The 11,389-nt window shown below is 51.9% G+C and overlaps 1 protein-coding gene across 3 annotated transcripts in view; it reads right to left on the bottom strand.

The window, feature by feature from the left end:
- TCTE1 (t-complex-associated-testis-expressed 1) overlaps positions 1–11,389 on the bottom strand; it is a 13,072-nt gene extending 1,683 nt beyond the window's left edge. The window contains exons 1-4 of one of the 3 annotated variants that reach the window (XM_058554243.1): positions 11,320–11,389; positions 4,555–4,927; positions 3,008–3,576; positions 230–679 (exon numbers count right to left, since the gene is read on the bottom strand). In XM_058554243.1, the coding sequence (XP_058410226.1) occupies positions 230–679; positions 3,008–3,576; positions 4,555–4,831 (1,296 nt within the window). In that variant the 5' untranslated portion in view covers positions 4,832–4,927; positions 11,320–11,389. Of the gene's footprint in view, positions 1–229; positions 680–3,007; positions 3,577–4,554; positions 6,114–11,319 lie in introns of those variants that run through there. The other 2 variants (XM_058554242.1, XM_058554244.1) reach the window with 2 other exon arrangements.

Genomic DNA, 11,389 nt, shown 5'->3' with positions numbered 1-11,389 from the left:
CATAAAGTAGATAATATTATTATCCCCATTTTACAGATGAGGAAATGGAGGCCCCAGAAAGTTAAGTAACTTAACCAAGTGCTAAATGGCAGAGCTGGGATTGGAACAAGGTAAAGTCTGTGATCTTAACAATTATCCTGTAAGTACCCCAGGGCACTTGGATCCCACACCCACCCCAAGGTGCCAAGGTCTCTCCTTGGCCCTGCCTGCCCCAGAAGCGGTGGCTCACCAGCCCAATGTGGTTGCAGGACAGGTTGATGCTGGTGAGCGTGGTGTTGATGGCAAGCACCTGGGAGAGGAGCGTGGCGGTGGGCTCAGACAGCTCATTGCCACCGAGGTGCAGCGTGGTGAGGCACTTGTTGGTCTGCAAGGCATGGGCAAGCGCCTGGCCGCCCTCATCCTCAATGCAGTTGAGGCGCAGGTTGAGGGAAATGAGGTTGGTGTTGTGTGCCAGGGCGTGAGCCAGCGACTGGGCCCCAGGTGCACGCACCTGGTTGTTGGCCAGGTTGAGCACACGCAGGCGGCTGTGGCTCAGCAGCTTGGCGGCGGCACGCCCGCCACGGTCCCCGATGAGGTTGTGTGACAGGTCCAGCTCCTCTAGGGCTGGATGGTCCAGGAGGCTGCGAATTAGAATGCGTGCCTTGTCGTCGTCCACCTTGCTTCGGGTCAGCCTGAAGATCTGTGGGCACGTAGAGGGTCTATGGTACCTGGCAGCCAGGAATAATCTGCCTGCCTGCCTGCCTTCTGCAGGTAAAGGAGGGAGCCACAGGGAGGCCTGAGGTTCTGCTCACCTGGTGTTGGCCACCTGGCTGGCTTTTGGACAGGGCAGGCCTCCCTAGTATGGCAGAGTGGTGCAGCAGTGGTGGCAGGTAGTAGGGAGGAGAGGCTAGTATTTATCAAGAAATTCCTATGTGCTTGGCATGCCGCTAGACCATTTCCCAACCGTTATCTCTAACCCTCAGCATCCCAGTGAGGTAGAGGAGTTCTCTCCCTTTTACAGATAGAAAACAGAGGCCTAGGGTGAATACATCATTTGCCCAGAGTCACACAGTGATTGAGCTGCAGAGGCAGGTTTGGAATCCAGGTCTGTTTGATGTCCCAGCCCCTCACTGCGCCCTCCTCAGCTGGCTAAGACCCACCAGGGTAAGGAGAGGACCTCTTTGAAGGAGATTGCCAGAGTAAGAACAGGGGGGAAAGTGGGAAGAGTGAGAAACAGGAAATCAATTTTTTTGAGTCAATTCTAACCCCTAGGACTCCTAACGACCCTGTGTACAGCAGAGCGGAACCCCCATCGTTTTGCCCCGTCCTCTCACCGTCTGGCACTGTATCAGACAATGCTCTGCTGCTATTCATAGGGTTTTTGTGGCCAATTTTTTCAGAAGTGGGTGACCAGGCCCTTCTTCCTAGTCTGTCGTAGTCTGGAAGCTCCACTAAAACCCTCCACCATGGGTGACCCTGCTGGTATTTGAAATACCAGTGACATAGCTTTCAGCATCACAGCAACACGCAGCTGCCACAGTATGACAATGACAGACGGGTGGTATGGTTCCCTAACTGGGAAACAAACCCTGGCCAAGGTGGTGAGAATGCTAAATCTTAATCAGTAGACCACCAGGGCTGGCTAGGAAATGGATGGGATGAAGAAAAAAGATAAAAGAAAGGGGGTAGGCCTAGCATTATGCATATTGGAGATGGGCGCCACTACCCCTTTCTTTCTCACTGGCTTGCTACTGGATCAACCCCGCTCTCTATTTTCTGCATATCTGTGCCCAAGCAACTGACATGATGGAAAAAGTCACACGACAGGACTGGTTGGTATCACCGAACCACCAGTAGGCCCTCAATGCTGTATGCCAATTCAACTCTGTTTCTCTGGCCGACAGACTCTCCCATAATCTACGACAACTATTTTAACCTTCTCCAGCCTCCTCAAACTTCAGGGGGTCACCCTACAGCGTCCTTTCAGCAGCTAAGTCTCCTCCTGCCTCCCCAGCCATTGAATGGGAAGCCCTCATTTTCCTAATACCAAACACAAACCCACCGCTACCCACCACATCCACTCTCCCCTCTGCCCAGAGCCAACTGTCCCACCTCAGTCCTACAGCCCACCCCTGCCGGGAACCTTCCCTGGTCAATGAACCTGTGCCTCTCTCCTGTACTCAACCCCTTTCTTGCAATTGGTTGGAGCTTTACATTGGTTTTAAATACTTGCAAGTTTCTTCTTAAGAAAACCCAATCCTGTCACTTATTACAGCTCTACCTTTCACCTCCTTCACAGCCAAGTTCTTGAAAAAGCTGAGCACAGGCCTTCCATTTCCTCACTTCCCACTCTCCATAAGCCTCTGATCTGGTCTCTGCTCCTGGCACCGCACTGACAGCTCCCCCCAGTGACCTCCACGTTTGCTAAATCCAGTCCATAGCTCCATCCCACCTTGTGCTGTTAACCCCCTCTTCCTGAAATGCACCCCTCCCTTGGCTCTGTGACACAATGCCCTGTCCCCTTTTTTTTCCTCGGATTTCTGACAGGCTCTCCCTCTTCCAACCAGAATATTTGGGACATACTTATACTAAAAAAATTATTCATTGTGTATCTGAAATTCAGATTTACTGGATGTCCTGTATTTTTATTTGCTAAATCTGGCAATGCTATCCTAGGTGGAATGTTACATTTATATGATTGCTGATTAGTGCCTTTTATCCCACCAGACTGTCAGCTCCAGAGGGCGCAAATGGTATAATTTTGCTCATTGCTGAATCTTCAGCACCTAGGACAGGGTCTAGAGGGCAGATGTTAGTTGGATGACTCAATGGCTGGTGAACTGGGAGGGCAGTTCATCTCTGCATCCCTAGAATCCAGCTTGTTGCGGGGTGCCTAGAAGGTGCACAAAAGGTCAGTGAATGAGAAGGAAATGGGAGGAAGAAGATGGTGATGGAGGAAGAGAAGGGGAGAGGGAATCGGGGAGAGGCTGAGAACGGGAGGAGAGGGAAAGCTGGGGGCAGATGGTACCTTGAGGGTGTGGCATGCCTTGATGGTGGCCGCCAGGGAGTGGCAGTCGTGGTAGGTGAAGAGGAAGAGGTTCCACTCAAAGTTCATGCCACAGTCCTTGACACCGTACACCAGGTCCAGCTCCTCCAGATGGCTCAGGCCAGCCACCAGGTCACCCAGTTGGTAGTGGTCCATGGCAGGCTCCTCCATCTCTCCCTCGCTGCCCGAGTCGGACTGTTCCCCACTCCGCGGCCGGGGCAGCAGCTGCACGGGAGGAAGGAACTGATCCACATGGATCCTGCGCACGTAGTTCCTGCAGAGCGGCAGCAGGTCGAGGATCACTGCGGGGTCCGTGGTGCCTGGGATGAAGTACTTTAGCAGGTTCTCCAGGTGCCGTTCGAAGAACATGCGCTTCCAGCTGCCGCCATACTTGGCCACGTAGCACACAGGCCAGCGCTGCATGCAGCAACGGCTCCAGTAGCCCTCATCATCGATCAGGTTGGCAGTCACAGCCAGTGGCAGGTCAGGCGACAGGTGGTTCAGGACCTTCTGCTGGTCCTCTGGGGGCAGCTGCTTCAGGATAGGGTTGTCTTCGGGAACAGAGGAAGGAGAGCAAGAGTCACAGTGCTGGGACACCCCACAGCATGGTGCCCGGGGCTGGGCCTGCCTGGGGGGACTGAGAAAGGGGAGACCCTCCCCTGCCCTCAGGGAGCCCCAGTCTGAGAGGGGAGATAGCCTTTCCTCTCAGGGAGTATCTGAGTGAGGAGACACAGCCCCTGGCTTTGGGGTGTTCCTGCCTGAAGGTGGACATCTTAGCATCTGGTCTCAGGGAGCGCCCAGTCTGAGGAAGAATCTCAGGTCCAACCCTCAACTATCACTTAGTCTGAAGGAGGAGACAATCTCTGACTTCAGAGACTGCCAATCTGATTTGATTCATTCATCTCAAAACAACAAAAAAAATTTTGAGCACCTACTATGTGCCAGACACTATTCTAAGTGCTGGCACTTAGAGGATACAGGAGTGAACCAAACGGAGGAAGCTGCTCCCTCTTATGAGGGAAGGCTTACTGTAGGTGTGTATATACATGAATATACTGTAGGGAGATGGTGATAAGTGCTGTAGACAAATTGATGGCTCTGTTCAGAGAGCGCCCCAGCCTACAGTAAGATAGGCTGGCGACTCGTCTTTGAAAAGGATGAACATTTACAGAGCATAGAGTACAGGACAAACTAAGAACCTATACACACCATGGGAGACTCCAAGAGAGTGGAGGGCGGTCAACCAGGGAGGGCTTTCTGGAGGAGGAGATAGCTATGGCTTGGGCTAGAGAGAGTGGGAAAGGTGAGGAGAAGGCACAGGCATGGAAGGCACAGTGTGGGTGGGAGTCTGGTGGGGCCTGGAAGTGGGGGCAGCAGGAGAAACTGTCCTGGCCCCAGGGGGGAAGGAAGTGTTGAGTGAGGATGAAGTTGCTGTGTAGGAGGGCAGGGGCTGCCCTAGGACCCAGCCTCTGAGGCCTCGCCTCCAGACAGTCCCCACTCGCTCGGGCCCAAGGCAGAGACAGACTCACTCTGGAAGTTCTTGACGATGTGCTGAATGCAGAGCTCTCTGAGGAGGGGCACAATGGCCAGTGACCACTCAGCATCCTCAGCGATGATCCTGCGCATCCGACGTACACTGGCCCCAGAATTTGGGCCCTTGGACTTCCCGGGGGGTGGGGCCACTGAGGGCTTTGAGGGCTGCGGGTCTGTGCTTGAAGCGTGGCCTGTAGCAGAGGACCGGTCCTGGGTGGAGACTGAGGACCGGCTAGGGGCTGACATTGTTGGTGTTGTTATGGTTTCCTGCATGCTGGGGACTGGCAACACAGGGGCAGGTGGCCTCTTGGTGATGGCCTTGTGACAGGCAGTTTCTCAGACTGGCAGGTCCTTGATGCTGGTGGGAACCTGGAGCGAGAGGATGGGGTAGAGGTGTTACTTTGGAGGGTCTCGGTGGGATTTACCCAGAGAGGTAGCACAGAGTGGTTCTTAAGGGTCAGTCTCTGGAGTAGAGCAGATCCAGGTACAAATCCCACCGACCAGCTGTATGGCCTTGGGCGAGTTCCTGAACCTCTGTGAGTTTCAGGTGCCTCCCCTGTGAAATGAAGATAACAGTTACCATATAAGATGATTGGGAGGAGTGAATACAATAAGGCATCCAAAGAGGAGTAGTGTTCTGTGACACAGGAAACTGTAGCAAGGAGCAGCTCCACATTTTAGATAATAATAGCTCCGCAGCAATTACAAGCAATTGCTGTTTGCTGGACACATTTTCTTGTTTTTGTTTTTGTGAGGAAGATCAGCCCTGAACTAACATCTGCTGCCAATCCTCCTCTTTTTGCTGAGGAAGATTGGCCCTGGGCTAACATCCATGCCCATTTTCCTCTACTTTATATGGGACGCTGCCACAGCATGGCTTGACAAGCAGTGCGTTGGTGTGCACCTGGGATCTGAACCTGCGAACCCTGGGCTGCCAAAGCAGAGCGCGCGCACTTAACTGCTATGCCACTGGGCCGGCGCTGGACACTTCTTTTTTTTTAGTTCTTTATGCATATTAACTCATTTAATCCTCACAAAAGCCTTTTTGAAATACATGTATCATTCCCATTTTTCTGATGTGAAACAAAGCATATAGAGTTTAATTGATTTGCTTAATGTGACTGTCGGGGGAAGAGGGAGAATCTCCCTCTGCCCTTTCCCTTAAGGTTCTTCTGGCTGGCCAAATAATTAATGAGACAGGTTAGCAGGAGAAAATAATACCAAGTTTAATAACATGTATACATGGGAGAAAGCAGGGACACTGCGTTTCTCAACACAATAGCAGAAATTCTCATCTTAAATACCACGTTCAGCCAATGACAAAGGAGGATTTTGGGGGTGGGGGGAGTCAGTTACAGGAGATTACCACTAAAGCACAGTAAACAAGAGTAAGGTTATTGTGCAGCCCCAAGGCCTCACCTTCCACATTGATAAGTTACTAGAAATGAGCTCATCCCCCCTTTTCCCAATACAGAGAGGGAGATACCTTTACAAATGGAGATTTCCCTTATAAATGTAAATGATTGTCTGGCAACTCTTCGCAGGGTCATCCAGAGAATGTGGCCAGAGAGACAGAACTTCTGATAAGAGGGGCTTGTTGGTGCCTTTCCTATTGTAACATTTACCCTACGTTATCTTTACAGCCATCATGATAGATCTGTTCCAGGAAGGAGCTACCATGTCAAATTCTTTAGGCAGTTAGTGGGGGAGGTCAAATGTCCTCAGAGAAAACAACCAAGGTAAAGAGAGAGATTTCAGGGTGGCCAAATCTTGATCTCCCACATGACACAGCTTATAAATAATAAGGATGGATTTAAACTCTATCAAGTTCATACTCTTAACCCTGCATGGTACTGCCCCTTTGAGGGTCGGGGGTGGGGGTGTGTATTGCCGAAAAACTGAGGTATAATAAAGAACCATTTAGTTCAAAACAGCTTCCTGCACTAAGTATTTTACAGAACAGCAACTGCCTGACCAGGAGGATGGGGTTGAGAACAGCACTGGCCAACAGAAACATAATGCAAGCCAAAATGCAAGGCACGTATACTACAGCTCTTTCTAGACCTACGATGGGGTTACGTCCCAATAAACCCATTGTAAGCTGAAAATATCATAAGTCGAAAATGCATCTAATACACCTAAGCTACAGAACATCAGAGCTTAGCCAGGCCTACCTCCAACATGCTCAGAACACTCACATTAGCCTACAGTTGGGCAAAACCATCTAACACAGAGAGCCTATTTTATAATAAAGTGTTGAATATCTCATGTAATGGATTGACTACTGTACAGAAAGTGAAAAACAGAATGGCTGTCTGGGGACAGAATGGGTGTCAGTGTATCGGTTGTTCACCAGCACGATCGCGGGGCTGACTGGGAGCTGCGGCTGCTGCTGCTGGCCAGCATCACGAGAGAGGATTGTACCACATATTGCTAGCCTGGGAAATGATCGACATTCAAAATCTGAAGTATGGTTTCTATTGAATGCGTATCCTTCGGCAGCATCGTAAAGTCGAAAAATCCTAAGGTGGACCATCGTGAAGTCAGGGACTGACTATATTTAAATTTTTCTAGTACCCACATTAAAAAAGTAAGGAGAAACAGGTGAAATTAGTTTTATGTTTAACCCAATATGTCCAAAATATTATCATTTAAGTATGTAATCAATATAAAAATTATTTTTGTTTTTTTTGTGAGGAAGATCAGCCCTGAGCTAACATCCGTGCTAATCCTCCTCTTTTTTTTTGCTGAGGAAGACCGGCTCTGAGCTAACATCCATCGCCAATCCCCCTCCTTTTTCTCCCCAAAGCCCCAGTAGATAGTTGTGTGTCATAGCTGCACATCCTTCTAGTTGCTGTGTGTGGGACGCGGCCTCAGCATGGCCGGGTAAGCGGTGCATCGGTGCGCGCCTGGGATCCGAACCCGGGCCGCCAGTAGTGGAGCACGCGCACTTAACCGCTAAGCCATGGGGCTGGCCCTATAAAAATTATTAATGAGATATTTCATATTTATTTTTTCATATTAAGCCTTCAAAATCTGATGGCTCAATAGCCACCTGTGGCTAGTGGCTACTGTTTTGGACCGTGCAGGCTGAGAGAGGAAGAAGAGGGGAACCGGACCCATGCCCTGTCCACGGCCATCTTCTTCTCCTGTTTCCCTCCGAGGGCTCCAGCTTTGGGCCCCCTCCCTTCAATCTCCCCATCCCAGTCTTCCTAGTTCTCCCAGCCTCCCCGCATTCCAGACGGCAGCAGGGAAGGCGTGGGAGGTGAAAAGGCAGCTAAATCTGGGGCTGAAGACAGAAGACAGAGGTGGTATCTGGGACTGGGGAATGCCCCATTTGTCCCTCCCTGCATCCTTGCTGTAGGTGCCCCCGCCCTGAGACTGCGGGCAGAAATGCACGCAGCTCCTCCTCCAGGCACTTTTCCCTCAGATTTGCTCCCCTACTCGCTGCACGGTGTAGTGGCCGGTGGGGAGGAACACTCTGAACCAGGAAAGGTGTCCTTGGCAGATGGAAGGGACCAGATGGTGCTCCCCAGCCAGCCAGGCGTCTCCAGGAGGAAGAACCTGGCTCTGTGGGGGGGGGGGGGCGGGGTGAGGAGGGGTGGGGGTGAGAGGGCAGTGTACGGAAGATATGTATGTATTTGCGACACCATTAGGCAAATCAAATGCAAATTCACAAAACAGGCTGTGTCCAGAATTGTGGAATAAACAGCTGGTGCTTTTTGACTAATGGCCCCTCAGAGGGTGTGGCTAGGAGGGGCTGCTGCTTAGAGGCGCCAGATGACTTTGCATTTCTGGCTTCACTAGTGACATGCTGTGTGACCTTGACCAAGTTACTTAACCTATCTGAGCTTCAGTTTCCTTATCTGTAAAATAGGATAAAATAGGATAAGCCTCCTATGCAGGCTGTTGTGCAGAAAATATCTGAAAAGAATACTGGAGTGGGTGTGTGGAGGATGAAGCACAGGGGTCTTAGGCTGGGGAGAAGACACCCTGGAGACCTGCTCCTTGCACGCGGACCTGAGATGGTATCTGTGAGCGAGGCCCTTCCCTAGCTCTCGGGGAGATGTGAAGGGCAAGGTGGCAGCGGTGGTGTTTGGGTCTGGAGAGAAGGACAGAGGGGCCTGATAGTCTGGGCAAGAGAAAGAGCAAAGAGGCAGCAGGCCAGCCCTGCTCCTGCCAGCTCCGTATCTGGGCTCCCGGGGCTCCCTCCAAGTTCTGACCTAAAACATTCGAGCATTCCCCTTGGTCCCAGATGCATCCTAAGTCACCTTGCGGGCCACACCCAAGGGAGCAGAACCCAGCTTGGCAGGGGGGCCCCAGGTTACTGGCCGGTGCTGCCCTGGAGCCGGCTCTCCAGGCCTTTCTCACAATAGTGCCCAGCCTTACCATCCTGGTAGGTGGTCCCTCTCCTTCCTCCTGGGAGGCCACATGTTGGGAAACCCCACCTGGGGACAGGCGGATGCTCTCTGGAACCGTGTGGCCCTGGTCTCACTGCCTAATGAATGCTTCACAGTCTTAGGACCTGGCTTCTCTTCCTGAGAGCAGCTGTTGCTGCTGTTGGGAGCTGGCAGCCTGCCTCTGGGTAGGACATTGCAGGACCCGCCCCAGGGTAGGTTCCAGGGCCCTGAGCCACCTCCTCAGAATGCAGGGCAGAGCATCCCTCCGTGTGCTCCACGTGCATGGCGCATGACTGGCATAAAAAAGAGTCCCTTCCGTCCTGCAGTGTTCACGGAAACCTCCATACCACGAGGCCTGACGTCACTTGTCAGGGAAATGTTGAAACCGTTAACCTCCTAATGTCAGAGTTGATAGTTTCACTTAATTACTTCTTGATTTTTTAAAAATAGATATTACAAAAATATTTTTGGCAAGCAAATTATTACTAGACACAGAGGATTCTTCTAAGGAGGATTTTAGTTCCAAATGTTTTTTTAAAAACATCTTTTTTGAAAAACTAATAAAACATCAAACAAAATATATTTAAAAGGATAATGAGTAAGATGAACTCCTTGCCCCCCTGTTGCTAACGTTATAAAGATGATGTCAAGTGTGGCCCGGTTATGAGCCTGCCCCCTGCCCTTCTCAACTGCTGCCCCTCTCTCGGCTCTCCTCCTGCCTCTCCCATCATTCTCAAAAAGTCTGCATCGCAGGATCCTCTCGCTCTGGCCTCCCGGCTCCAGTTGTGGTCCCTCAGGGTTCTGTTGGGAAGCCCCGCCTCACTCCTGTTGATGGGTTGCAGCTCTCACCTCCCCTCTGAGTTCCAGACTCAGCTCCACTGGCATGCATCCCGGCTCCCTCAAACTCAGTCTGCCCCCCAAAAGAACTCAGTGCATCCCCAAGCTGCTCCTCCTCCTGGCGCCTTACCTTGGCCAGGGGCATCAGGATGCTTCCGGGTGCCTGAAACAGAAGTTGGGGCATCACCGCTCTCCTTCAGACCCCCCCATCTGGTTACTGTTGGATCCCCTCCGTTCTGCCTCCCACCCCAGCAGGCCCTCCTCTCCCTTCCTGCTGCTGCCTTAGCTCAGGGCCTCATTGTCTGCCTGGATCGGAGCTTCAGCTGTCCAGCACCTGGGTCTGTCATCCAGTGTGGTCCTCTCACATCTAGCCTTCCCACAGCGGCCACGGCAGGCCACCGTGCGAGCTCTTCGGTGGCTCACCAGCGCCCACTGGGTACAGCCCAGCTTCTTCAACTCACTGTAGAAGGTCCTCCCTGACGTGATGCTCTGTTTGAAATAAACTCCTCTTTGCTTCTGGAACACTGCCTCTGGCTCATGTTGCCCAGCCTTTGCTCAAGCTGCTCCCTCTGCCTGGAATGCCTTTCCTACCATCTCAGCCTGGGAAAGGGACCATCATTGGTCTTTTGAGTCTGAGCTCAAGCATCACTTCCTCTCTGAAGCCTTTCAGCCCTTCTCGTCCCCCGTCCCCCAAACAACCCCTCCTTTGGTCAGACCCCCAGGACCTGGGTCACTTCAGTGATCCGATTGACCACCCTCTCCCCACACCCACACTGGACTGTGAGCTCTCAAGGGGCAGGGGCTGTTTCTTACTCATCTCTATCTCTAATCCCTCTAAGCCCAGCGTCAGGTCTGCTTCAGGTGAGGTAGCTGGTGTTTTGAGCTGCCCCAGCCCGTTCTCATAATAGATTCTGGCCAATAGGAGTATCCTGTGTTGGTCAGAGCGAGTGGTCCAGGGGTGGCCGCCTGATGCAAACCAAACAGTCCTTCTTGGGATTTGTCCAAGCGGAGGAAGACAGAAGGACATATGTCCTTGAAGGATATGGATCCCCTGCCTCGGGAAGCTATATTCCTTCACAGGGAAAAGGCCTGTCTGCAGCAGGAGGGAGTGAAGCCTGGTGGAGACAGAGAGAACTCCCGGGTACCTTCAGTCCCCAAGGCCCCCAGAACTGCCTGCTTCCTCAGCGGCTCCTTCGGTTCTCAGACCTAACTTGGCAGCCTTCTAACAAGTCCCTTTTGCTGAAGCTAAGACTTGGGTTTCTGTCCCTTTGTGACCAAAGGGCCCTGACCATTTGGGTAGGCTCAAAGTTTGGTGAATGAAATTACGGGAAAAGTCTTAAATCAGTAGACAAAATAGTTCAATGGGTTGGCCGAAAAGGGCCAAAGGCCCAGGTCATTATACACAGGGCCTGACACCTCACTCCTGTGGCCTCTCCCTCTCCTGACCACCCTGAGCCTCCTGTCTCCCCTCCCATCTCTCCAGCCTTCGGACAGTATCAGCACTTACGTGTGCTCAGCACTTACGTGTGCTCAGCACTTAACAGTCACAAGCTCCTTTCAGAACTCTTCTCATTTGAGCCTTACAACCACTCTA

This window comes from Diceros bicornis, chromosome 14 (genome assembly GCF_020826845.1).
Source record: "Diceros bicornis minor isolate mBicDic1 chromosome 14, mDicBic1.mat.cur, whole genome shotgun sequence".
Lineage (NCBI taxonomy): Eukaryota > Metazoa > Chordata > Mammalia > Perissodactyla > Rhinocerotidae > Diceros > Diceros bicornis.
The sequence above is the reverse complement of the archived record's forward strand: the minus strand, read 5'-3'. Positions and strand labels throughout refer to the sequence as shown.